The sequence below is a fragment of the Dermacentor silvarum genome, chromosome 4, assembly GCF_013339745.2.
Source record: "Dermacentor silvarum isolate Dsil-2018 chromosome 4, BIME_Dsil_1.4, whole genome shotgun sequence".
NCBI lineage: Eukaryota > Metazoa > Arthropoda > Arachnida > Ixodida > Ixodidae > Dermacentor > Dermacentor silvarum.
Window position 1 is genome coordinate 132,447,289 of NC_051157.2, and position 26,851 is coordinate 132,474,139.

The 26,851-nt window shown below is 48.0% G+C and overlaps 1 protein-coding gene across 1 annotated transcript in view; it reads left to right on the top strand.

Moving 5' to 3' along the window:
• LOC119450634 (nuclear receptor coactivator 1-like) overlaps positions 1–15,600 on the top strand; it is a 550,996-nt gene extending 535,396 nt beyond the window's left edge. The window contains exons 27-29 of the mRNA XM_049666096.1: positions 617–698; positions 5,968–6,186; positions 9,221–15,600. Coding sequence (XP_049522053.1) covers positions 617–698; positions 5,968–6,186; positions 9,221–9,289 — 370 coding nt within the window. The 3' untranslated portion in view covers positions 9,290–15,600. The remainder of the gene's footprint in view (positions 1–616; positions 699–5,967; positions 6,187–9,220) is intronic.
• Positions 15,601–26,851: the final 11,251 nt, after the last annotated feature.

Below are 26,851 nucleotides of genomic sequence, written 5' to 3' on the forward strand. Positions count from 1 at the left end.
GATTACAGTTGAGCAAGCAATATAATGCTTTTGAGTAATGAATTTAATCTTGTTCCATTCAATTCGTCTTCGAATCTAATAGTCACTACCATATTTACTCGCGTAATGAACCCACCCTTTTTTCGAATAAGTTGGCGTTAAATTTAGGGGGAAGGTTTATTGTGCGGATGAAAAGAAACTTACGTCATATTTTTTGGAAGTCTAAATTTCACATTACTATGGAGATGGGACATTGAAAAAAATTGCAATCATAAGTGTACCTTTATAGTAAATAGATGTACGTGTGACAATCCTTCTTCGTAGCTTTAAGCTCATACTCTTGTTACCTCCAGTAGCGCACCCGCACTGGATTCACGGTGAAATGTCGTCGAGCGGCGTGGTTCTGACGCTCTACGACTTTCTGTTTGAAACCGGCCGCGTAACTGGCATAACGGCCCATTGCATGACGTGCAGCAGATGCGCAGCACCCCAGAAATGTGTTTTTTTTTTTTTTTTTTTTTAATTTGCCCAACTTTCTCGTGGTTAGCAGATACAGTGAACTCAATTTTGGGTCACTGGGCTGCCTTTTTTTGCCTAGAAAGGTTGGAACTGCAATAACCTTTACTGTCCTCTGCAGGAGCCGAGTCGGGGGCAGCATGCCGTCTGAGTATGTACGCCAGGAACTCAGGGCCATAGTTGGAGCCCGCACACAGGGACAGGTGAGTGCTGTGCCTCCGGTGCCTGAGCCTGCTTGTTCGCTTCAGCAAGAAAGCTAATCTGAAGGGCTCAATTCCTTTTTCTTCTTATTTGCAAGCACACGAAGTAAACAAACAATCAGTCGAGGGAAAGCGTGGGGGAAATTAACCGCTTTATTTAATTTAAATGTAGAAATAAATTAGGAAAGGGGGCATAAAGTGAACAAAAAGACAACTTGTTGTAGGTGGGAGCCAAACTCGCATCCTTGGCATGATATGTGTGATGCTCTTGCCAATTGAGCTACCATAGCTGCTCTCCTTGCATCAACTTTCGCGGTTATTTGTGTTTGTGTATGTGTATGAGATCAGCTGTGGGAGTGCCACCACTCGGGGCTATAGCGGCTGATGTGGAACGTTCTCTCAACTCCAGGTGTCACACAGTATGCCTTGTGTTTTTGTGTTTTGTTCTGTACTTTTACATTCCAACCCGTATATATCGAATCCACATATAACGAGTAATTGTGTATATGAAACAGCTGTAAAATCCCTTTAAAATTTCTGCGTAACACTTTTATTTTATTTATCGAATTGCCTATATATCGAACTTTTTTGTGATCGCTTTCAGATTCGATATGTCCAGGTTCGACTGTAGACATGGTCCAAGAGGAGGGCTCGTATAGTTGAACTGGGTTATAACAAAGTCTCGTCTGATATGAAAATAGTCAAACCCTGCAATGACGAAAACTCGAGACAACGAAATTTTCCCGACGAAATTTTTTTGTATCTCCCGCACATATAGGATTCGATGCGCTGCGTATCTCTCGACAACGAAACATCACTAAACTGTAATCCTGCAACGAAATTAACCGGAACATTAGACCCCCTCTTATCTACACATGTAACGCTAACAGTGTACAAAAAGTGCTCGAATGCATTTTCTTTCCCACAAGGGGAAGGCTACCCTCGAACACCAACTTTATTTCTTGTGACATCCAAAGGAAAATTTCAGGGTACTTTCATAGCACAAACATTTAAAAACATACCGTATTTACTCGAATCTAGGCCGACTCCGATTCTAAGCCGACCCCCCAAAAGTTCGAAGTCAGAAAAAAAAAAAACTTACCTCGAATGTAGGCCGAACGAAAAAGCGAGGACAGCATTCGCAAAATGAAACAGCATTTATTAAATATGAACATGCCGAGCTCATTCTATGTCACCATCGCTGCTAGCCTCGTCGCTATCTTCCTTACTGCTGACATCTTCAAACAGTGCGCTATATTCAGTACCATCCAGCGCATTAGAGATGCTGCATTTTTGGAAGGAGCGCACGTTGCGGCGCACGCAAAAACCATCTCCCGTGGCCCCCTCCAACGACAGACCGATGCCGAAGTTCCGCCCGGCTTGAACGTTTGACGATGCCTCTACGGCTAGCACAACTACTGTATTTACTCGATTCTCACGCTTCCTCGATTGTAACACGCACCCGTTTTCCGTGAGGAAAAAGTCCTTTACCAGTACCGCGCACCTCATGCTTTCAAACTGAAATACAACTTTCTGTCATTTGGAAAAATAATTTCCTCCCGATGCACTGATGTTGCAATGAATAAAAAAAAAGTCGCAGTTTCGCCCGAAAGGCGATGCATCGAATGCGGTAGCAAATTAGTAGACCGCTATTAACAAGCACGGTGTCACGTGCGCTCAAGAAACATGAACACTCGCTCGCTGACTGCGGAAACGAACTGTCAAAACGCTGGAGACGAAGCGCGCCTTCGTGCTAGCATGCCTCTCGCTTCAACGCGGCGAAAACACGGCGGACTTTACCAGTCGCAGATTGCTTTCAAGATAGGGCCAAGCCTGATCGTATCGCCGCAGTGGATCGTCGCAGATAACGTCCTGCTTCGGTCCACTGAAACCGTTCCGCATTGCTTTGCTGGCGAAAATCCTCTCCTTCTGTTTGCGCCAGTCCCGCTCGCAAGTTTCGGATTCTCCGAACGCCCGTGATGCGGCCCGATTTCCGTCCGTCTCCGCACAGATGATCACTTTCCTTTTAAATGCGGCATCATGATGAACTCGGTACTTCATGCTGATAGATAGAGCAGACGCTGAGAACGTGAAGACAGATGGTAGACTATTGCCTAAGCACGTGTACTGCAGCACACGGAGGAAGCTTCCGCATGCTACGGTAGTTAGGCTCGACGCGCGTGCAAGGCGGCCATTCTGAAATGCCGACGCAGATTTAGGGTCGTGTTGAAAGTGCGCATTAGATTCGAGTAAATACAGTATTCGTTTAGAAAGCGGCACTATAGTGGCATCGCTCATTTGGTGCCATCACGATAACGCCACACCGCGCGCCGATGCTGCACCATACCGATACTACCGATACGACGCAGGTCAAAATGGCGACGTCGCTCGTGTACTTCAGTTGGCTACTGGCGCGGCTAGTAGCGGCTGCGATACTGACTTTTCTAGATGGCGCTAACTATGCACCATATTTATCAGTTTCAGTTAAAAACAGGCGCGTTTTTTTTTTAAATCCTCAAATCTAAGCCGACCCTAGAGTTTCGTATGTGATTATTTGAAAAAAACTATCGGCCTAGATTCGAATAAATACAGTACAAAGTGCATGACAGAGCCCTTTCTTGAAATTTTGTTGCAGAAATATTTTAGCACAGCACTGAATTTAGTGTTGTTGATTAGACTTGCAATTTTCCAGGGGACAGCACTTTTTTTTAATTTCTTTTTTGATCAGCACTATCTGCATAATCACTTGTGCATAGAGATGCTTGTATGGGATCGGCTTCCTTTTTTTTTTCTTTCTTTTCTTTTTTGATTAAATTTGGGTTGCTATTTTGCACGTGGTGTGTCCACAGAGCAGGTGCCTCTTGGGAGACGTCGCACCGTCGTGTGTTTGTGTGGCTCTGCATTTGTGTGATGAGGGCCATCTCCTGTGCCTTTTGTGAGAGCCAAGTGGTGCAAAAAAACGTGGCTTGTTTCTTCGATCTCTATGGCGAATTCCATTGGCAGAGATCGCCAACGCGGTGATGCTCTTGTCGACTGTATATGGAGATGATGTCACCCTTGCGCAAATCCAAGCAAATCTGATCTCCTCTGAGCGTAGTATGAGGCAGGGCATTATTAGAGGTTTTTTTTTTTTGATTATTTTTATTTTAAGCAGCTCTACGCCTAATTATTTTTGGGCTGAATGTGTATTTCGGACTATTTTTCAGTCCCCGCGAGGTCCTGAAAATCGGTCGGCGAGTGTATGGTCTACTCTTATTAAAGGGAACTCCAAATTAGAATGCCATACAACAGCTCAGATGTAGTATATAAAGGTCTGGGAAATATTAATTTTTTTGCACACCGCGCCCCCGCGCCTGGCTACCAATTGCGCGTGCTTTTTTATTACGTCAGAGTAAAGTCTGTAAACTGCGTAAAGTAACTGTTGCAGAGAGCCAGTGAAGTTTTTTTTTTTTTTTTTTTCTCTCTAAGAGTTGGTGAGGTGCCTTTGTGCCGGTACTGGCGGCAAGGTTGTGGTGAGAACAGGCTGGGCGTTATCATGGTCGCTCTTTCCATCAGGCCCCAAGCTGCCGTGATAACATGCAGCCTGTTCTTACCGCATGCTTATACCACCAGTGTCCTCTCGTCCTGGCTTTGCTGTCAGCTTCTTGGTCATCAAACCCACCGTCCCTGCCGGTGTGCCGCCACGGCATGTTTGCCGCTAGCCTGGATCTGTAGCCTACAGAAGTTAGCGGCAGAATTCTGTTTACGTGACCTCGGTATTTCTGACGTGGCATCATTGTTAAGTATTTCCAACCCAGCGACGGCCATTGAGATTAAGTGCGCTTGCTTCAAACACATGTGCGAGAGTAAAGGATTCTAGTCTCTTCGGAAAACTACAGCACGGCCGTTCGATCGTGAGACTGCACAGTAGCAAAGTTTGGGGTACGTTCGTTATGCTAGAAAAAAAAAAACTGATTTTTTGCGACCAATCTGGGGGTGCGCTCAATATGGGAAGTGCGTTCATTACGCGAGTTGATACGGTGGTTAAGATGGTGAAGACTCGAGAAAGTGCGGCGAGCGATTGTAAAGCCAGCAAAAAGTTGAGTGGAGCACACAATGACTGGCAGGTAGGATGCAAGCAAATCATCGTGGCCGACAACGCGCGGGGCAACCGTCGAAGAAGACCACTGTGTCATTGCGCGCAGCAGGCAATAGCAGCCACGCGTTCCCCTGCTTGATTGAGGAGTGTGCACTTTGCCCAATTGCAGCTTCAAATTCCATATGCAGGGAACTCTGAAAGTCCCCCTGAGCCCACTGATCACAAGCGAAATGTGTGTCGACCATGCCTGTAGCGCATTCACACACAAAAAAAAAACTTAAGATGGTGTTGGTTAGTTAGACGGCTCGGGAATGGCGCTTGTTCAAATTTCGGGTTGTTCCAGCGGTTGCTCATTATATATTTGATGTTAATTAGTCTCATGATGAATTAGGCGCTTATAATTACAGATAAGGTAGTTGATGGCGTATACAGCCCAAATATGTAGTTTTCTAGAAACTTTCTTTGCAATTTTTTGGCTTTCAAAGGCAGGATCCGCGCTTGCAAGTCTGCTGCCATGTTTGTTTACAAAAACAGCAATGTATTGGAAATGCATTGTGGCCGCCATCTTGTTTTTTGATCGCTTGTTCGAAGTGGCGCGGACGTTTCTCCATCCACCTCTACCGACAAGGGACGACGGTTTTAGCACACCACGCACAGTGCATATCTGCGGCTTGGTGAGGAAGCAATGCGCAGCAAAAAAAAAAGAAAGAAAGAAATGGGCGTCCCACAGATGTGGACCTGTTTATGGCGTTTGAGATGGTGCCTGCAGCGTGGGCGTCCACACCTCCGGCTGCGATTGAAGACTGGGGTCGTATTGTGACTCCAAAAGTGATTGTCCGCTAGTATGCTTCCCCTGCTTCATGATCACGTCTGTGTGGAATGAATGCCAGCGTAATCCCTCCGATGGAACTCCAGTAGATTTTGATCGGTGGCTTGCCGTTACGATGTATGGCTCGATAACAACAATAAGTTACATACGTCTGTTTTGAACCTTCGCTAAGTACAGCCATGCGATCAATGTGATCACCCGGGATTGTCGCACTTGCTTGATGGCTGCGGTCCAACCAAGTCAACTGCTGGCCATAATACGCACACCCATCCCGTATGTGTGCTGTTCCGCGATGTGTTTCTCTTTGTTGATTGGCAGTGATATGGTGCTTGACTTTTTCTTTTGTTTTCATTTTGTGGTTACAGCAGCAGCAACAACAGCAGCAGCAACAGCCTCAGCAGCAGCAGGCTCTGCAGCAACAGGGGGGCGGTGTCCGGGGCAGTGGTGGGGGCTCCCTCTCCCAAGCAGACCTCGAAGCCCTGGGCCTTCAGCTGGAGCTGGGGGGCGGACCTTCAGAGCCTGGCTCCCCCCTCTTCCCAATGCTGGCACCCTCAGACACTCCGCCAGCACAGCCTACACCCAGGGTGAGTGAGGGCACCGGTGTTTTGCAGTGGAAAAAGCTTGGCTTTGTCAGAAATCCCACAGTTTGAAGAGCTCCTCGCCAGGCCGCATAGCAAATTTTGGTTATGTGCTGGAAGTTGTTGCGTGACCTCTAAAGGACACCTACCGCAAGAATTTTTCAAATTAATAAATAGCAGAGATATAAATATTTTAAGTGTCGCGAACTCAAGATTTCAGGAGGCGAGCATCACCGCCAACATACTCTCTCTCCACTTGTCCCGTCTAGCCTCCGCGAGCTAAGTTCCTTCCCTGCATTCTCCCATACCGGAGCCGAAGGATCGTGTGGCGAACACATCACTGGTCCTGCCTTCTTTTTTTTTCTCTCTCTCTCTCTCTCTCTCTCTCGCGTTTATGCTGAGTGGTGCACTTCTGGTAACGGTCTCGTGCACGAGCTGTTGTGTTTGTCTTGTTTCGCGCAGTGGACAATTTTGCGCGCCCTGCACAAAAACACCTGATTAGCGGTATAAGTTAATGCCACAATCACGAAGCACTGTGGCAGACGCGAGAGGATGAAAGAGCATGATCACGGCGCTATGACATAGTTTTGTCTCTGCACGCGCGACTGTACTACATTGGAACAAGCAGACAAAACGGAAATACAGTCACTTACAATGATACTGGTTTTAACAATATATCAGTTATAACAATGAAAATCTGCTGCACTGTGAACTTTTGCATGTTTTCTTTGGTGAAATAACCCGCTTACTACAGTGCCCCCTGCTGCATTATCAGTTATAACGATGAAGTCTGACTACTGGGTGTCCTTGCCGAAAGGGAATGGAATGCGAACTCTTCAAAAAAAAAAAAATGAGCCTTGCACGTGGCTGCTCGCAGTTTTCCATCCTTCTCCACGATGCCCTTTCTTCATCCTTTCTCCCGTCGCACTTTCACCCCTCCAAACACAAATGCGCTGCGCCCATAGCTCCACGCCGCCCTCCGAAACAAGAAAAGACCGTGCCAACTGCGCTGGTAGCAGCTGATAGCGCTGGGTGTGGCGGAGCGCCACAAATGTGCGATGCAATAGAATCAAAAGAGCGTTAGCGTCCTCCAAAACGAAGCGATGCAGTTCACATTGTCATGGTCATCAGTGAAAAGCATACGTGAATGACAGCAATGCCAGAACGCTTCATGCCTATTTGTACCTTTAAAGCCTTTATTCTTGCCTTTACCGCTGCGCATAACACTGCGCTGACCACGTGCCTTCATGACTGCGTAGTCGCCATCCTTAATCGCATCAATAGGGACCGCGGTTTCGTCCACAGTTTCAGGAAACGGTAGTTTCGTTTTGACAGAGGTGCGTGTGTCGGTCGCACGCCTTCAGAACAACAAGGTTGCCGTCCATGATCGCGTCGACAGCGGGCCGCGGTTGCGGCAAACAATATTTTTGTTTTTACTCAGTACAAAGCTGTCTAGGATGAAGTGCACCATCTGCATCGCAATGGACGGCAACCTGGCGGCACTGGCAAAAAAGTAATCGGGATGTGTGCGCAGTAGTGAAAAGCATGTCTCAGATCAAGACGCGCGCCACGGCCGCGCTGTGAAAGAAGTCACGAGGACTTTGCCGCTGTGAGCGCTTATCAGTCACGAGATGACAAGAATTGCAGTTTCCGCACTGCTGTTGCGCAAAATATAAACAGGAGTTTGCTGATTCATTCAATAAGTAAAAGCATGTTGACGTAGAAAGCGTATGTTTATTGTTTTCTTGATACCCTCGATAATTCGACGTTTGGTTAATTCTGCCATTTTTTCGGTCCTGTGAAATCCGAATTAATGAGGTTTTACTAAAGCAGTGCTATTCTTGAACGCCGAGAGCCGCGACTTGTTACACGCGATCAGAGTGCGCAGGAAGCAGAGTTAAACAGTAAAACAAGTCAACACAGTCAGCAGCCATTATATTTTTCTCACAACAGCACTGCTATTCCCCTATTTTGATTTTTTTTTACAACCCGGTTATAACAATTATTGGTTATAACAATGGAATTTTCGTGGCACTTGAATATTGTTATAAGTGGGTTTGACTGTACGTCTCTCTGTACGTCGGCAAGCTGCATTTTTACTGACAAATGCGCAATAAAGGGCCTTTTTCCGTGACGTGCAGTTGCCGTTCTAAGTTTCCGATCGCAGCATCTTGGTGTTATTTGAAAGAGTCACTCTTCTTGTTTAGTTTTCGCACTACTACTACTCTGTGTGCTGAATGGCTATGAAGAAAAAGCCCGCGAAAAAGTTGTCCCGATGTGCAATTCGATTCGACTCAGACACGTGATCGTAAGCATGCCATGCTATTGGCGGATTTTCGCTGTCATTTGCCCGGGCCGCTCGGGCGTGTGAAATTCTGCATGAAACGATGTCAAATTCGGTTTGCTTTAGAGGGAGTTTACGAGAAAGAATGAAACATACAAATAGAAAGTCTGCATGTTCGGTACGAGGTATAACGAACATGCAGACTTTCTATTTGTATGTTTCATTCTTTCTCGTAAAGTCCCTCTAAAGCAAACCGAATTTGACATCGTTTCGTGCAGAATTTCACACGCCCGAGCGGCCCGGGCAAATGACAGCGAAAATCCGCCAATAGCATGGCATGCTTACGATCACGTGTCTGAGTCGAATCGAATTGCACATCGGGACAACTTTTTCGCGGGCTTTTTCTTCATAGCCATTCAGCACACAGAGTAGTAGTGGTGCGAAAACTAAACGAGAAGAGTGGCTCTTTCAAATAACACCAAGATGCTGCGATCGGAAACTTAGAACGGCAACTGCACGTCACGGAAAAAGGCCCTTTATTGCGCATTTGTCAGTAAAAATGCAGCTTGCCGACTTTATACAATACGCCATTACGACCAAAATATTGGTCCAAGATGCGTGAAAATTTCTGAGTATATGCATCAGACACTGTAGAATCCAAAAATAACGCTTTCGAGAAAGTGATTTTTCTGCAATCTTGTGGTCTTTAAGACTTGTGCTCCCCCTTAAATGTGTCCCCTGCCTGCCCCTGCCTAGGTTGATGACAAGCCTAGCAGCGACCAGCGCAAGAGTTTGCTGCAGCAACTGCTCTCGGAGCCCACCTAGGGGCAGCTGGCCGGAGAAGACGCTGCACACCGCTGGCTGCCGACAACTGCTCGGCGTGGCCTAGCCAGTGGATGAAGACGTCTCTCCCTCTTGTGTGTGTGCGTGTGTCGTGTGGATGTGTGCTGTACTGCGAGCACCGGCAAGCTCTCACTCTGCATTGACAGTGGTGTTAGTGGCTGCAGTGGTGGTTGGGGGAGGAAAGTGCATCAGCAGGACAGCGACTTTTGTTTGTTGTGGTTGCCGCTGCAAACTGCTCTTCATCGTCCCCCCCCGCTGCAACACGGCACCTGCCAGTGGGACACCAGTGTGTGCCGCGGAGCAGTGCCGGAACGCCCCTTTGTGGAAGTGCGGTGTCGTTCTTGTTCTTGTTGTTCCTCCTCCTGTTCCGCCGCCAGTGTGTGTGTGTATGTGACGAAGAAACTGACCATGACGGCGGCGGTGTTACGTGACTTGACTCTCTTGGAGAAAGGAACTGCCGTGGCAAGGAGGACTATTCTCAAGCCCACCGCTCCTCATTTTTTTGTACATAGGTGTAAAGCAACGCCGTGCGTGCGCCCATCCTCAGCAGTGTGATCATGACACAAGACTGCTTCTCTTTATTATTTTTGCTGCCGCTGCAAGTGTAGTTTAGGGAACAGTGTTTTCTTGTTTTCCTCCTCTCCTGCCCTTCCCACTACACACAGTGACTGTTACGGACGACGATGACTATGTGGGTTACTCTTATTTTTTCTTTCCCCTCCTCTTCCTAACTGCACTCAGCCTTGCCTTTCTTGCTCCTGCAGTGGCACTTGTTAACTACTAAGAGTTGTTTTTTTTGCTCACCCCTGTTTTCAGATCCACTTCATTATTTGTTTTCTTTAGCATTCTGTCGCCCCTCTCGGCTATACGTGTAGTGTCTTCTTTGCGTGGAGTCGTTTTCTCACCTTTTTTCTTCCCTTCCCCTTTTAGAAAAACGTCCGCGTCCCCCCCTCTTCTTTCTTTGTTATTGTTGAAGTGCACATCTTGTGTGCTTTTTGCCGCTCTCTCTCAGTGCATTCCTCTGCACCTGTGATTAGTCTTTCCCTCACTCTTAGCGGGTCATCGAGACGCGGGGCAGAGGTCGTCGGCTTTCTCTGCTGTCCTTCCTTCAACCAAACTATGGTGGCAGCAGTCATGGCGTTGAGACAAATCTTTCTTCCTGTCTGACCTGCTAATCTTCATTGTTTGAGCAAAAGAAGCACAGTCCATCATCTTTACTTTAGGGGCTTGTCATTTCCATAGCGCTTTCGCCATTTCGCAGCAACCTCCGTTGTTTGTGTGAATTGTTTTTTAAGGCGGGGTGAAGAGAAGGGCCTGGTGAGCGGAAGGAGGTTGTTTTCCGCTGGCAGTGTGTTGATATTGAGTAGTAGAGCTGTTGACGAAGGATTCTGTGATGGCAAAAGAAAAAAAAAAGCACTTGGGGGGAGGAGGTTTTGTGAAGCACAGCGTTCTGTCCAGTGGACGGGGGGGGTGTTGCAAGCATGTCTTTTTTGTTTCCTTTATGAATGAAAGAGGGGGCTGGGATTTGTTGCGTGGTCGTCGTTCCATTGTTGCATTGTTTTCACCCGTTTCTTCTTTTCCCTCTTTTTCTTTCCTTTCGTCGTAGTGTTTGCTTTCTTAGTTAAGGACGTTTTGCATTGCCACTCGCTACTCCAATCTGGCCGACATACACATATAGTGTTGTTATCACCACCCACAATCTAAGCACAATTTGCACCCCCCCTCCCCCATTTTGAGGAAGTGGGGCCGTCTACCTCACTGGCCACACATCAAGTGCGGCGTCGTCTTGTGCAGATTTTTTTCTTCCCCCAATCCTCGTAATCCTATTTGTTGTGCCCCACACCCTCTGGGCTCACTTTTGTTCTTCTTCTTTCCTTCTCTATCATGCCTCGTGTACAAATTGCCGCTAGAAGGGGGGGCACGCCTCAGCTGTCCTCCACTTTCGGCAGCAGAGATTGATAGCCGTTTTATTGACTGCGACAGGCGGTGCAAGGTGCGTGGATGGGTTGGGGGTTCTTGACATTTGTAGTTGGTTGCGAGGGTTTGTTTTTTGATGTTTCCCTTGCCACGTGCACTGGCATTGTAGTTGTTTAAAAAAAAAAAGAGTGCATGTTGACGGAAGCTGCATGATGTCTCGCAGAGCTTCCCATTGTGTAAATGGTTTTACTGTGTGGGTTCCTGGCTCACGGGGAAGAGTGCTTGCTCATCCAATGGAGGCAGAGAAGAAGCTGTTCCTTCCGTGGTGCTGAGGGCTAATTTGAATGCCTGGATGGTCGCAGTTTTGACGCCCCTCACGTGCAGGGAGAATTGCTGTTGTGTTTCTGATTACGGTGCGAGCTTTGGTTTGCAGTGTTTGACAGATGAAAGGAAGCTTAGCTTCCTGCGTGGCACGTGACGTTGAATGCGACTATAGGCTGCAGCGCAGCGCTCGACTTGGAGGTACCTACGGGCATTTTCACTTAGGGGTGTGCATTGCCGGGAATGGTTGCGGGACGGCAGAGGGCACTGGTGAAGTTTGTTTCGTCTTTTTCTCCTCTGCCTGTCGCTAACTGCGTAAGCGATGCTCACTCACGAGAGGCCCTGTGCTGATACTCGGCCGCAAACGGGAAGTAGATGTGCGTGTGGCTACCCCGGCACCCTGCATACTTTTATTGCGAACTGGGCGCTTGGATGTTTTTCAGGCTGCTTGGCGTAATGCTGTGATGGTCTTCTCAGGCAGGAGTCGCAACTTAAGAAAAAAAAATACCAGGCAGATAGCTAGAGTAAAAAAAAAAAGGAAATAGCGTTGGATAATTTCGTCGCGTGCCTTTTTCTCTTAACCAGAAGTACTATGGTCTGGGTGGGGGAGCCAAGTGAGCCCACCCTCTGTGTTGAAAAAGATATATACATATATATAGAAAAAAAAGGGGGGTCAGCAAATGAGTGCTGTGCACGAGGGGTGGTGTTTTGCCGTGCTGTTGTCAGTGGTTGTTTTTCTTTTTCCACTTGCTCTCTCTCTCCCTTCCCTTTCTTTTTCTAGTAAATATTATATGAATCAATATACATAAAATATATATATATATATATTAGATACATAGTCATTTATATATGTGTTATGAAGGGGCAGAGGAGAGGCACTTTTTTGGGGCAACGGCTTATAATAAGCAAAATGACGAGAAGAATAAAGAAAAACTTACCAAGCTTATATAATAGTCATGCTGTGACAAGAGTACAAGTGGTGTCTTTCCTTCACAAGGTTCAGCCCTGACCAAGGTGCTTGCTTTTTTTTTTTTTTTTTTTTTCCGGATGGCTTTTATTGTAAATTTCTTCCAGTTGGGCTGTCGTCTAGACGCAGTTGGTTACTTGGGTGTGGTAGCGTTTTTGTTACCCTAGGGACATGATAACGTCTTTCTGGTGGCATTCTTTCAGGGTGCACAGACAGGAGAGAGAGAGAAAAAAAATTAAAGGGAAAGAGGGAACGAGAAAACTGTCCACATGCCTGCCTAAACGTTTTTGAGAAGCAGCTCAAAACAAAGATGTCCGCTGCTGCCGGAGCTATTTCCTTTTTTCTCTACATCTAGGGCCTTAAAAACAACTGTTACTATTCTGCTACTGCGTTAAAGATACTATATAAATATATATATATACACACACAAGACAGAGAGGAAAAGACAGAGGAAATATATATCTATATACATATATGTGTGGCCATTTTGTGTTGCCCACTTGGGACCGAGGGGGAAAAAAGATGCTATTTCTCTGCTGATGTTCTTTGAGACTAAACAGATTTAAGAGAAAAAAAAACTTAGCGCGCAGAGTGTTTTATTGATATTTTTGTAATTTGTGATGGGCCTGCATGACGAGTCTCTCTCTCTCCCCCCTTGGAATATCCCTCCTTTTAAAAAAGTTCGTAGGCTTTGCATGGCAAGCACTACATTTCTTTTTTTCCTACCCCTCTTCACGCTGCAGCTAGGGTTTGTCTCGGCTTCCATTTTAGCGGCCTTGATTTTGTATTTTACAGCGTCTCGGTCTCAATTGGCCTGCTTTTTTGGCTTTGAAGCGTATTACTGGCTCGTGGACAGGATTGGCCCACATGGCCAGCCAGCCACTGGTGAGCTTAAGGGCGTTCAGTAAAAGAAAGTTCGTAAGAAACCTGGGTGCGAGAGCAATAGCTGTCCTGCAGTTCCAGGTCATGTTTTAGGTGTGTTGTCTCGTTCACCTGCACTGCCCACTCTTTTCTTAAACTGCCACCATTTGCCGTGACAGCTGTGCCCACCTCTCTTTAAGGAGTGAATGGTGTGCCGACGCTGAAAACGATGCGCTTGCCCGACTACTTAGTGTCTGAAGCCAGTGCTGTGTTTAGTGAATGGATTTTTTTTAGCTTTTTCTTTGAAGCTGTGTTTAAGGAAGTTGGCGCTGTGCATTGTAAGAGCCGTACAGCGTGGCATGCTGCGCAATTGTCCGCAATGCGAGTGTGCCGAGAAAGCTGAGCCCGTGGTTGTGGTGGATTTTGGTTAAAACAATCTCAGGACCTTGTTTGAGTGTCAACGAAATTGAAAGGATCGCTCCCCGGCCCCCCACCCTTCTTTTGTACAGCATTGTCTGAAGATTGCCTGCGTAGGTCTCCGCTGTTATGACTGATCTCGATTGTCATCTTCTTTGTTTGCCGAGCGTCCCTTGACTTGAAGCTGCTGTGATGCCGTTGATGATTGCGAGCAGAGTTTTGGAGAAAGTGCTGTCGTTGGGGCCGTATGTTTATGCCAGGCTTGATGCAGCCGTGACCGCTGTATTTGGCTCTGCTGTTGTGAATTGCAGCTTTGTTGATGTGGCAGTTTTTTTTTTTTTTTGTTTTTGTCGTACGTTAACTTCAGTTCAATCGTGGCCACCTTCTTCAAATGTATTATGTTGTGCAGTGATGGTTCAACCATCATTATTGTAATAGTTGGCTTGCACTATGAGTTAGTGCTAGAAGCATGTTCAAGATTAGGTTGAGCCAAATCAGGTTTGAACATAAAGCGACGTGTCTGCTAGGATTACTTTCAAAACTCCCCCCATGTTTAAAGTAGTCGTGGCTGTAGCGTGGCATAAACAATTCTGCCCTCGTGCGTGGACTGGTGTAGTACTGGCAGAAGACAGCAGCGACACTTGTCTCCCTGGCAGGGCTCTCGATCTCGTGCGTGGATGTGTTCGGGCTTACGTGTGCACACAAAGGAACGTTGACAGCTGGCACATGCACAGTGGCATTAACTGTTCCACGTTTCCGTTATGGTTTTGCACCTCTTGCAACAGGTGGGCCATACTTGTCTGTTGCAGGTAAACCAGCTTGTCTATCGGTTAATGTTTAAGAGCGAAGCGCTTTCTTCGGAACTCGACGCGTCACACTGCACCGTTCTCGCAATCTCAGGTGCAAATGGTGCCGTCTACTTAAAGGTACGCACTTTTTGTCTCGCTGTTCCGTGGCACTGTGCCCAGTCCGTGTTCTGTCGCATCGCTTGGCATAGTTTTCAGTTGCGCACTTTTGTCTGGGCACATAGTAAGGAGGATTCAGCTCAATCACTGTTGATCTGTCCGTGAGAATCGCACTGGTTAGTCAATGCGCGGATTCACGCAGGCCGTGTTTCCAGGGGCTAGTGGATGGAGGGAATGGTGGGAAGTGGAGCAGGCATTGCATGTGGTCGTGGTGCCCACGAGGTGTGGTGGAATTGTCAAATGAGTGTCGCCGCTGTCTACTGCCATTACGCGAAGGAGGATGTGATGAACGCATCTACTTTAATTTCATTTTGCCAGGATGCTATACACATAGTGGTCATGCCTGCTTTTGTTGCTGCCATCGTTTGCAAGGCCGTTGTGTACATTTCCTTTTTTTTAATTCCCGCCGCGTGCGCACGTGTTAGCTCTGTATGAGAAAGAAGGTTGTTGTTTTTCCTCCACGCGTGCGTGTATTTTTCTGCCCCTCGTGTACAGTGATGATGGCGATGTTCGCCGCCCCCTCCTCCCTCCCTTCCCCCTCACCCCACCTGCCAAGGCTGTGTTTATCTCCTCCCCGTGTGTGCATGTGCGCGTTGAACTTTTTGGCCAGCACGATGTGAGGGGCGTCTATTAGTCTCTTAACCTTAAAAGAAATAATGTTGTATTATACTTGTCTTTATCGTTGAAGAGGCAAAAAAAAGCAGAAGCATTGTGTAGTATACGGAAAGAAAAAAAAAAGATAGTGTTCTTGATTTGTGGCAATGCACTGTGAGTTTTTTGTTGTATACAAAATAATATACTATTAAACAGCATGTAACAAATTACATGTGAAAGCAAGAAAGCGATCCTCTAGTCTTGTTCTTTCCGTCGTATCGACACCCACTCCATTTTTTTTAAAGTATTATGTGTGTGAAGTTCAATGTGCCCATCATACACTCCGCTGCCCGGTAAGTGTTTCCCACTGAGTCGAGGACCATGGACTGGATGGATCGATAATGCAAACCATGCTCCATTGTAATCGCTAATCAGTGTTGTTCAACATGCAGAACGTGCATGGAATTAGCAGTGTACTTTAACTACTGTGGCGGTTACATAGTAGGCTTTTATCACTAATCATGCCGAAGATGCACAAAACATTCTGTGGCTGCACCGTAACCCTTGGGAATGTCAGTCAACAGTTTTGCAATTGTTATAGTGTTGCACCTGCAATGTGGAGCAGATTTGCACAACAGCCTGTGTTTCTTTCAGGTGGATGCCAAAGTTTCATCTCCCTTTGTGTAGCTGATTTCCACAGAATCGGATTTTGTTGATAAAAGGATGGAATAAATGTTTTCTGGACTAAATGAGGCGCTGCGGTTGTCAAAACTCATAGAGCTGTAAAAACAGTTTCAGTAGAGCTTTTTAATGGGACATTATATAGGGTGTCCCAGTTATCGTGCATTGCATTAAAAAAAAAAAAAGGCTGGCCAATTAGGACCAGCTTTTTAGATTCTAGTTTCCTTGCTGGCGTAAGCAAAGCCCAGCGTAGATTCGGAAGTGCACGCATTTTGCCAATAAAACACCGCTTGATAAATGTACACCTGATATAAGTTGCAAGAAGCTTTATTCATTAGAAACGGTTGCTTTTTAAATTATTTAGCGGTTGCAGTCGAGAGCCTGTTCATAATACCATGCATTTCTGTTGTCTTAAGGCACGAAGGCATTTGACTGCGAAGTTGGTGCTAAGATCAAACGTAACCAACGGAAAGGCAGAGTAGGGGTACCGTAGGGTTGGCAACACTAATCCGGTCGGAGATCACACTGAGCTGCCGGGAATGTGTCGTTCTCGGAAGCAACGAAGCCACAAAAATGGCTGGCGCTCCCGCGGCATGTGCATATCAGTATTAGTAGTATTTTGCTGCTGGAACACCTCTTCCCACATTCCCTAACCCAGTTTCCTTTAACCCTGGCTAGACCCAGCGTGCCCATCCTTTCCGAAATAAAATACTCTATGCACTTGTTCATTGCCGGGCACGCGCCTACGTCGTCTTCCTGTGCGAAAGTTACTGTATGCCTTCCTTGGGAAGCAGAGTTGCGCATCTGGTTGAACGCGCCGCTCGCGCCCCTATTCGCCAAATCTAGTCACATGCGCAAAAAGCATGCCAACTTGACTGCGGCCCAGGGGCCCGCTGCGCCACCGTCGTTGCGCTCCTCTGTGATGATGATGATTTATTGGCATCCCCTTTGAAACGGGGCGGCGACAAATTGTCACCTAGCCTGCTTGATTTAATCGGGTGTACTATACATGTTGTTTATCTAGCATTTTTGTATACCTCTCATTATTCTTTTGCTTTTTTTTTTCAAAAGTTTACCTTGTACCGCTACCTATGATTTTATGAGATCATGTCGTATCCATATTTTCCCTGCTTTTTTTTTTCAACAGTACTCTAATCGCCTCTTGCTTATCTCTACGGCTGATCTGTTGATGCTTCCTTCCACTTTAAACCCAAGCGCTTCTGGGAGTTTCACGTTACCTACGGTTCTCGCTGGGACAGGATCCCGTCGCATTCCAAATTAGGATGTGCTGAGTGGTCTCTCGATCTTTACTGCACCATTCACATGCCTCATCTAGTTCCGAATATTTGATCCGGTATGTTTTGGTCCTTAGGCAACCGGCTCGAGCCTCAAATAGCAAGGCACTGCCCTTTGTGTTATCGTACAGATTTACCTTCTAATTTATTTCTTCTCATTCATGTAAATCTCCATTGTCCTTTTTTGTTTCCATTCTTTGCATCCAATTCACAGTCTCTATTTCTGTCACTTTATTTCTGATGACTCCTGGTTGCCTATTCACAGTTTCGATTATCCTGTACTTGGTTACCAACCGCCTTGACCTCTTCCTCCATTCTGTGTCCTCGCTTTTCATATACTTGTGCACTTCAGCCGCCCATTTATTTTCATCCATGTTCCTGAGCCTTTCTTCAAAACTAATTTTGCTCTGTGCTTCTCCGACTTCAAAAGAGGTCCAACCCATGTCACCCTGCACTGCCTCATTTGTGGTATTACTGTGGGCTCCAAAGCCAACTAGCCTACTGATCTTTGGTTAACTTCCAAACCCGACAAGATATCCGATTTAAGCATAGAGTGCGCTGCCGCCCGCTGCGCCACCTGGCTTTCGCGGTAACTCTATCCCGTGCAGCACAGATGCGCCACTCCATAACTCTCGACTTGCGCGCGGAAATGACCGAGGCGAAACCGCGGGATTCTCGGTGAAGTCCCTGAATGTGGTGGCCAGCGCGGTGCTGTTGAAGTAAGCGGGCGTGAGCCGTTCGATTGAAACTTTTTGATCCCTAGAGCTCGCGCAAAGAATAAGACATTGTGCAGAAACCATCGCCACTGATTTTTAAGGTAAGCTGCCTGCTCTCCCAGGTTTGGCGTGGCTGCTGTGTCGGCTAATATAGCTCAGTGAATATATATATTCCTATATATTCTATATATTGTAACACCCCTATATATTGTAACGACGAGGACGCGGAGCAGCACACCAACAGACACCTTATCAGTCGTCAACAAGACCAACAACCCGCGGCAATATAGTTGTTCCACTGCCCCCCCCCCCCCCCCCGTAAAAAAAAAAAAAAAAAGTCATGGTCCCGATGAAAATGTCGTCGGCGCTTTGAACAGCGGTACTACTTAAACGGAGAACGATGTCCAAAAACTTGGCCATGAACGCAGTACCTCTGTCCGTGATGACTACTGCGGGAGCGCCATGTCGTAAAACGATGGATTCAAGAAAAAATTGCGCCGCTTCATCTGCTGTTCTCCGTCGCAGAGCACCTGCCTCGGCATATCTAGAGAGATAATTCGTGGCGACTATTATCCACCTATTGCCGTTAGTAGACGTTGGGAAGGGGCCCAGAAAATCCATGCCTACTTGTGCAAATGGTGTGGCAGGTACTTGAACAGGGTGCAGAAGGCTTGACGGAAGGCGGTTTGCGGCGCTGGCAATCCAGACATGTCTGAACATAATGTTTAACGACCGCAGCAAGTCTCGGCCAGTAGTAATTCTGCCGAATCCGCGCCAATGTGCGAGTGTAGCCCAAGTGCCCTGCATTCGGCTCGTTGTGGCAGGCGTGTAAGATTTCACGTCGAAGCGATGAGGGAACAACGAGTAAGTAGCTGCCGTTAGGGGAGAAGTTCTTGTAGAGTACGTTGCGGCGCAAGCAGTATGACGCCAGCCCTCTTGCAAATAGCCTCGGCACGCTGTTGGTTCGTCCTTCCAGGTAATCAATTAGCGGCAGCAATTCAATGTCATCCCGTTGCTGGCGTGAAAGATCGGCAGTGTCCACGAGTCCCATAAAGACCGTGCCGTCATCGTCTTGTGCTGCCGCCTCAACAGGAGACCGAGAAAGGCAGTCGGCGACTGCGTGCCGTTTTCCTGACTTGTATGCGACAGTAAAGTCGAACTCTTGGAGTAGAAGACTCCAACGTGCGAGCCGGCCGGAAGGATCTTTCAAATTAATGAGCCAGCAGAGCTAATGGTGATCGCTAATAACGGTGAAAGACCGACCGTGCAAATACGGACGAAATTTCAGAACTGCCCATACCATTGCGAAGCATTCTTTTTTAGTGGTGGGGGGGGGGGGGGGGGAGTAGTTGGCCTCCGCTCGGGACAGTGTCCTACTGGCGTAAGCGATCACCTTTTCGCTGTTGTCCTGCCATTGTACGAGCACCACCCCTAGACCGACATTACGAGCGTCTGTATGCAATATCGTCGGGGCGTCTTCATCGAAGTGTGCAAGCACGGGAGGCGCTTGCATGCGTTGTCGGAGCTCGTGAATTGCCCGCTGCTGGTCTTCGCCCTAAGTGAAAGGGATGTCTTCTCTGGTGAGCTGTGTTAACGGCCACGCGATGCGCAAGAAATTCGCGATGATCAGCGGTAATATGCACATAGTGCCAGAAAACGTCGCATGGCCTTGTTGTCTGATGGGGTCGGGAAATTAGCGACGGCAGCAATTTTATCCAGATCAGGTCGGACTCCTTGGTTACTGACGACGTGACCGAGGAACTGGAGCTCTTGAAAACCAAAATGGCACTTTTCAGGCTTCAACGTGAGACCGGCCGATCGTATTGCTTCAAAAACAGTTTTCAGCCTTCATAACTGTTCGTCGAACGTTGCGGAAGAGACAATCACGTCATCCAGGTACACCAGGCATGTTTGCCATTTGAGTCCAGAGAGCACAGTGTCGATTAGACGCTGAAATGTTGCTGGCGCTGAACACAAACCGAAGGGAACTACCTGAAATTCAAAAAGTCCGTCAGGCGTCACAAAGGCGGTTTTCTCACGGTCTCTTTAATCCAATTCGATCTGCCAATAACCGCTTTTCAAGTCCATTGAGGAAAAGTAGCACGTGTTTCGCAACCTGTCCAAGGAATCATCAATACGTGGCAGTGGATAAACGTCCTTCTTTGTGACCTGATTGAGCTTTCGATAGTCGACGCAGAAGCGCAGGCTACCGTCCTTCTTTTTCACTAACACATACAGGTGACGCCCAAGGACTATTAGATGGTCGAATAATGCCATCTTCCAGAATCGTCTTGTCTTTGTATTGCCTTGCGTTCCTTGGGGCCACGCGATAAGGGTTTTGTCGAATAGGTCGGGCGTCGTCATCAGTAATGATGCGATGTTTGGTAAGTGGCGTTTGACCAACTGTTGACGCAGATGAGAAACAGCCCTGGTACTGGTTGATGAGCTCAAGAAGACGGTCTCGCTCAGTGGCCATTAACGTCGAACTAACGTCTACAATACGCGCAGCTGTGGGGATCGTAGATGTCGTCTCCTGCGCTAAGTGGCAGTCTTCTATTGGTATTACTTCGTCGAAATAAGCGACAGCAGTGCCTCTCACGATGTGTCGATGCTCCTTACTAAAATTCGTCAGCAAGAGTTCGGCGCTTCCGTCGATTACACTGATAAGTACTGTGGCAATGGATATGCCGCAATTCAGTGCTAGCACATCGATGTGTTCAGCGACTCCAGTCCCATTCTGCAGGCTGTCGCAGTGCACGGATACGAGAGAGCAACTCCGCGGCAAAGGTATCACGTCGTCTGTAGCTATACGTAAGCGACGTTGTGGATGCTCCTCATGGGTGACATTATCCGAGTTCGTGGCAAACGTGACGCTTCTGTCGCGGATGTTAATGACGGCGCCGTATACTCACGCAGGAAATCCATCCCCAATATAAGTTTCTTGCAACACTCAGAAAGAATGACGAGGGTGGTGACGAAGGTTGAACCGGCGATTAAGAGTCGCGCTGTGCATTTCCCGACAGGTGTTATCAACTGACCTCCGGCGGTTCTTATGTTGGGTCCGTGCCATGGCGTCTTCACCTTCCTTAGTTTGTCGGCGAGCTGTAAGCTTATGATTGAAAAACGGGAGCCAGTGTCAACAAGAGCGGCTACTTGGTGGCCGTCAATGCGAACGATGAGGTCGGCGCTGACGACGTCAGTTACGTCTTTCGTAGTTGAGTCCGTCGTATTCGTCGTTGCATTCGCCGTCTTCGCCGTATTCGTCGTTGCATTCGTCGGAGTCTTTAAATCGTCGTACGTCGATAATGGGGGATATGGAGAACTGCGAGTACTGGCAACCTCACCCCCGGAGGTCGCTGCGTCTAGTTTCCCCGTCGTGGGCTAGGGTTCCTGCCCCTAGTGACGTCGGCAAAACTGCGACGAGTCAGCGCGCAGGAGATGGCGAAGGAGAACGTGATCGGGGAGTCATCGTATTTTGCGGCTGGATGTTCACAGGAGCGTCGTAGGTGCGTCGACCGTCATACGGAGAATAGGCGTAGTTGGCAGGAAAGCTTTTGGGTATTGGGCGGCGCGATAGTTGTTCCATTTGTGGCAAACTCGATAGGCGTGTCCAGTTTCGCCACAATGGTAGCACACTGGTCGGCGGTCGACGGTGCGCCACAAATCGGTTTTCCGACGCTGATAATTCGGTGGCAACTCTCCATGGAACCAAGGATTGGGGTGCGTATGTCGAAGATACGGCATTGTTTGTGGTGGCGTGATCAGCGTGGTCGGTAGAGTCCAGGGGGGTGACGATATCGACTCTGTTTGTAGCGTAGGTGATGGTCTAGTTGTGGGTGTCAATGGTGTCGAAGTTGCGTTGACTGGACGGCGAACAGCCTCCGCATAAGTAAGGCGCCGCGGCGCGTTACCACAGTCTGGTGATGAAAAAGCTTGCCGGACTTCTTCCCGGACCACATCAGCTACAAAAGATACCGCTGGCGCCGGTTCCGTACCCGTACTAACAAATCCGAGCTGCCGTAGCTCTTCTCGCACAGCCTCTCGGATAACTTCACGCAGAGGCTTGTCGTTACTCGCAGCCAGTACGGAAGTGTTCGCCGCCGAGTTGCTCGTGTCATGCTGGCGGTATCGTTGCTGTAGGGCCCGTTCAATAGCTGTGGCCTCTTTTGTGAACTCCGCCACTGTTGTCGGTGGATTTCTCACAAGGCCGGCAAACAGTTGTTCTTTCACTCCCCGCAAGAGGTACCGCAGCTTTCGCTCCTCTGGCATGTCAGGGTCTGCCCTAAGGAAGAGACGGGCCATATCTTCTGAGAACATAGCAACGCTCTCATTGGGTTTTTGAATGCGGATTTCAAGGAGACGCTGCGCATTTTCCCGCCTGTCGATGCTTGTAAAAGTATCCAGCAGATGTGTGCAGAAGTCGTCCCAGGTGGCAAAGCTTCTCTCCCGGTTCACGTACCACTTCTCTCCCGGTTGACGTACCACGTACGAGCATTGTCCTTCAGATAAGAATAGACGCCGAGGGCCGAGAGCTTGTCCGCCGAGCTGGTCACATGGTTGTACTTGGCGACGCGCTCGAACTGATCAAGCCAATCTTGGACGTCTTCAAAGGCATCACCATGAAATCTCTCCGGAACCATAGGGTTCTGCAGGGTCACTTGCGTTGGAGCCGCGGTGGCCATGGTAGTTGCAGGGGGCGAACGATTTCTTGAGGGTTCTTGCAGGGGACCGGACTCGGGCGCTAGACCTAGTAGGCGGCGACTGAACCGGTGGACTGGTGTTTCGATGCGCAATGGCGATTCCGGGCTCGATCGTTGGCTCCGCGAAGGGGTGCCAAGCATGAAGGATGAAGTATACCCAGCACCTCCACCAGTGTAACGACGTGGGATCGACGAGGACGCGGAGCAGCACCAACAAAGACACCTTATCAGTCGTCAACAAAACCAACAACGTCTTCTTCGTCTCCACGCTTAACCTAAAAACCCGCGTTACTTCAACCTCGTCCCCACTGGCACATACCCGCGGAAATATAGTTGTTCCAATATATACGCACAAATACAAAGGTTATTTATATGTGGGCACAATGAAAGTACTGGCGAACGAGCTTATTGACCCTTTTCGCGGCGATGCCGTGGGCGTTGCCATGTTTGATCACGTGGTGACGCGTCCATTGCCTCCGTGTTTACAATGGATGTGTAGACGCCGGTGCGGCTTAGCAAACCTCTGCTTCGGGAGAGATTATATACGGTGACTGGGTAGACGACACGAAGCTTTGGCCACAGCTTCAGAAAACACGCAAGAGCGCTTTCGGAGCAGATTAAGCTATGTCCAAACGGCGCGAGCAACGTATGTGGTGCTTGTTCGAAAAGCGGGCCTAAATATGTATTCCAAGCTATTCACACTTTCCGCTCATCAATTGAATAAGGGTTAATGTGTTTTGCACTTCATTCTTTATTTGGCAAATATTTTGAAGCAGCGGCTTGTCACGTTTCTGACTCAGTAAAATTCCTCGGTGCGGTCACTATCTGATTATTTTCTCCTAATCGCCTAATCGCGCGCCTAATCGCTCGCGGGTGTGCTCAGTTCCGATAGATTTGTTCTTGCTGCGCACAAGGCTTGAAACGTAGCTGTTTTGTACATTGTAATACTTGTATCAAATATGTATTATCGCTATAGTAACTCGCTTACTCTTGTGGACCGTCACAAAACATTCAGCTTCGACCATTCGTGCGCTATCGGTGTAGTCAGTCATTTATTGTGCGTATATAGTGCGCATATATTCAAGTGTGCGCCCATTCACTTATTCTTGACGCGTTGGCGATAAAAGTGGGCGTAAGTTACCGTGCAGGTTGAGGTAGACGCATAAAGAATTTCTTTCTCTATGGTAGACGTGTGTAGATACTGTGCGCAAAACTTACTTTGACGGGAAGCGGTGCTACTCCCTTTCTCATTGTTTAACGAGCGGTACTCACTCTTGCTGACGTTCCGGGGCTGAAGCCCTTTTCTTAAAGGTTAGCGATACAACGCTGGCGGATGAGCGAATTTCTTTTTCTTCGAGGAAAGCCGTACATCTCGAAGTGCTGATAACACGTATGGACAGTTGCAGCAGTGGTCCGCGAACTTGGGCACACAGATTCATTCCATTCATTAATATGCCAGTCACTATTTTTGCAGCCAACTACCGCACACGTCTTCAATTCACATGTTTCAGTCCAGCATGATTGGAACACAGTGCGTTAGCGAAAACTCAGTTGCATTCCCGACAGCTGATCGCACAGCAACAAGGTAGTTGTTGTTGTTGTTGTTGTGTTGTTGTAGCCTATCACGCATGTGGCTCCTACCCACTGAGGGGGATTGGCCAAGAAATGGGTGGATTATTCCAAATTAATATGGAGGATACATTTCCGAATATCTATGAAATTAGTATTGAACAGCGTAAAGTTATATGTTAAAGCAAATCAAGAAAGTCATATCGAATGAGTAACAGTTAATTTGAAAGTAGAAGCGGTAATGGTTTCGTGTTCGTACGCTGTCGCTGAGGCCACGTGCAGCGCTGCGCCGAAAGCGCCATCTCGTTTCTTTAGAACAAACTGCTCCGCGAAAATGGTCAATACAAACCTTGTATGCGGGCCGACAAAGTAGTGCAATTTAAGACCCACCTCAATTCGGCATTAAAAAGGAAAGAAAACAAAAATCAGAGCCCTTCCACTACGGCGAAGATGGAAGCCAGTGAAATGCATAATGTCGCGGGTGAAACGACAGAGAAAGCTAGAAGTCCACGTCTTCACCGGAACCAGACCAAAAAGAAGAACGTTCTCTTCTTCTTCCAACACCCAAGCGTGTACGTGCCACAGCAGATGGCTCATATGTGACGGCATGCGCCATTACCCCCTGTCCTAAAGAAGCATCGTCTCGATGCTGTAATGAGGGTATATATATATATATATATATATATATATATATATATATATATTATATATACATTGTAACCCTCAAATAAATGAGGGTTACAATATAAACGAAAGAAATGTGTCCTAATGCGAAATAACAATATGCTGCTGTGAAAGAAGGAACAAAAGTAAAAAAAAAAAGAAACACAGGACACACACAAAAAAAGAGAACGACGCTAAGTCGTCAATGTAGTATAGTTACTCGACGGTCGAGTCACGGCGCGAGAAATATGGTTTTAGTCTAGAAACATGAACCACTTCTGTTTGAGGAAGCCGACGGGAGTTTCTTGGGGTGCCTTCTGGGAGAACCTCGCAGGTAACGTCACTGAGTCGCCGTACAATCTTGTAGGGACCAAAGTAGCGACGCAGCAACTTACTTTTCTGACCGGCCGCGCTGTCGGATGAGGGTCCACACCCACACTTCATCGCCAGGATTGTAGGCAACCTCTCGGTGGCGAAGGTTGTAGCGGCGTGCGTCTGCGGTTTGGCGACACTGAATACGGCATCGCGCGAGTTGACGGGCCTCCTCGGCGCGCTGGGCGAACATGGCCGCATCCGTGTGAAACATTCCCAAGTTGTCGGGAAGGAGCATGGCGTCGAGCATCGTGGTGACCTCTCGACCGTGCACTAAGCGAAAAGGTGTGAAGCCTGTACTTTCTTGAATTGTGGTATTGTACGCAAAAGTGACGTAAGGAAGGATATCGTCCCAGTTCTTGTGGTCGATGGCCACATACATTGACAGCATATCCGCGATTGTCTTGTTGAGGCGTTCAGTCAGTCCATTTGTTTGGGGGTGAGAAGCCGTCGTTTTGCGATGTGCTGTGCCACTTAGCCTCAAGACTTCCTGTAGCATCTCCGCGGTGAAAGCTGTCCCACGATCAGTAATGCCGACAGCTGGCGCTCCGTAACGGAGGACAATGCTGTGCACGAAAAAATGGGCGATGTCTGCTGCGGTAGCTTTTGGGAGTGCCTTTGTTTCACAGTACCGTGTTAGGTAATCGGTAGCGACCACAATCCATCGATTGCCGGACGAAGACGTGGGGAAGGATCCCAGCAAGTCCATACCAATATGATGAAATGGCCTCTGCGGTATTGCTATTGGTTGTAGCAGTCCTGCTGGCCGCACAGGTGGAGTCTTACGTCGTTGGCAGTCGCGACATGTGCGAACGTACTGCTTCACAGTCTTTGCGAGACGTGGCCAGTGGTAAGAGCGGCGAATTCGTTCCAACGTGCGTGTGTACCCCAGGTGTCCGGACGATGGTTCGTCGTCTAAGCGAGGTCGGCGCAGCTAGCAGGTATGTAGCTTGCGTATGGTCAAAGTTCTTCTTATAAAGGACGCCATCCCGGAAACAAAAAGAGGCTAGCGCGCGTGGGAATCTTCGAGGAAGACTTGACGTGCGCCCTTCCAGGTAGTCAATGAGAGGGCTGAGCTCCAAGTCGTTGCGCTGTTGTTGAGCCATGTCTGTTACTGATACGGCAGAAAGAAAACTGTCGTCCTCTTCAAGGTCAGCGGGGGCACTTCCGACTGGTGCACGTGAGAGACAGTCAGAGTCGGTGTGTTTGCGTCCTGACTTGTGAACGATGGTGACGTCAAATTCTTGCAGTCGAAGGCTCCATCGCGCCAAGCGACCTGAGGGATCTTTGAGATTCGCGAGCCAGCAAACCGAATGGTGGTCGCTGACTACTCTGAATGGGCGACCGTACAAGTATGGCCGAAACTTTGTTATGGCCCAGACAACGGCTAAGCATTCTTTTTCTGTGGCAGAGTAGTTTTCCTCGGCAGCGGATAACGTTCGGCTCACATAGGCAATCACACGCTCTACGTCATTTTGCCACTGAACCAAGACAGCTCCAAGGCCG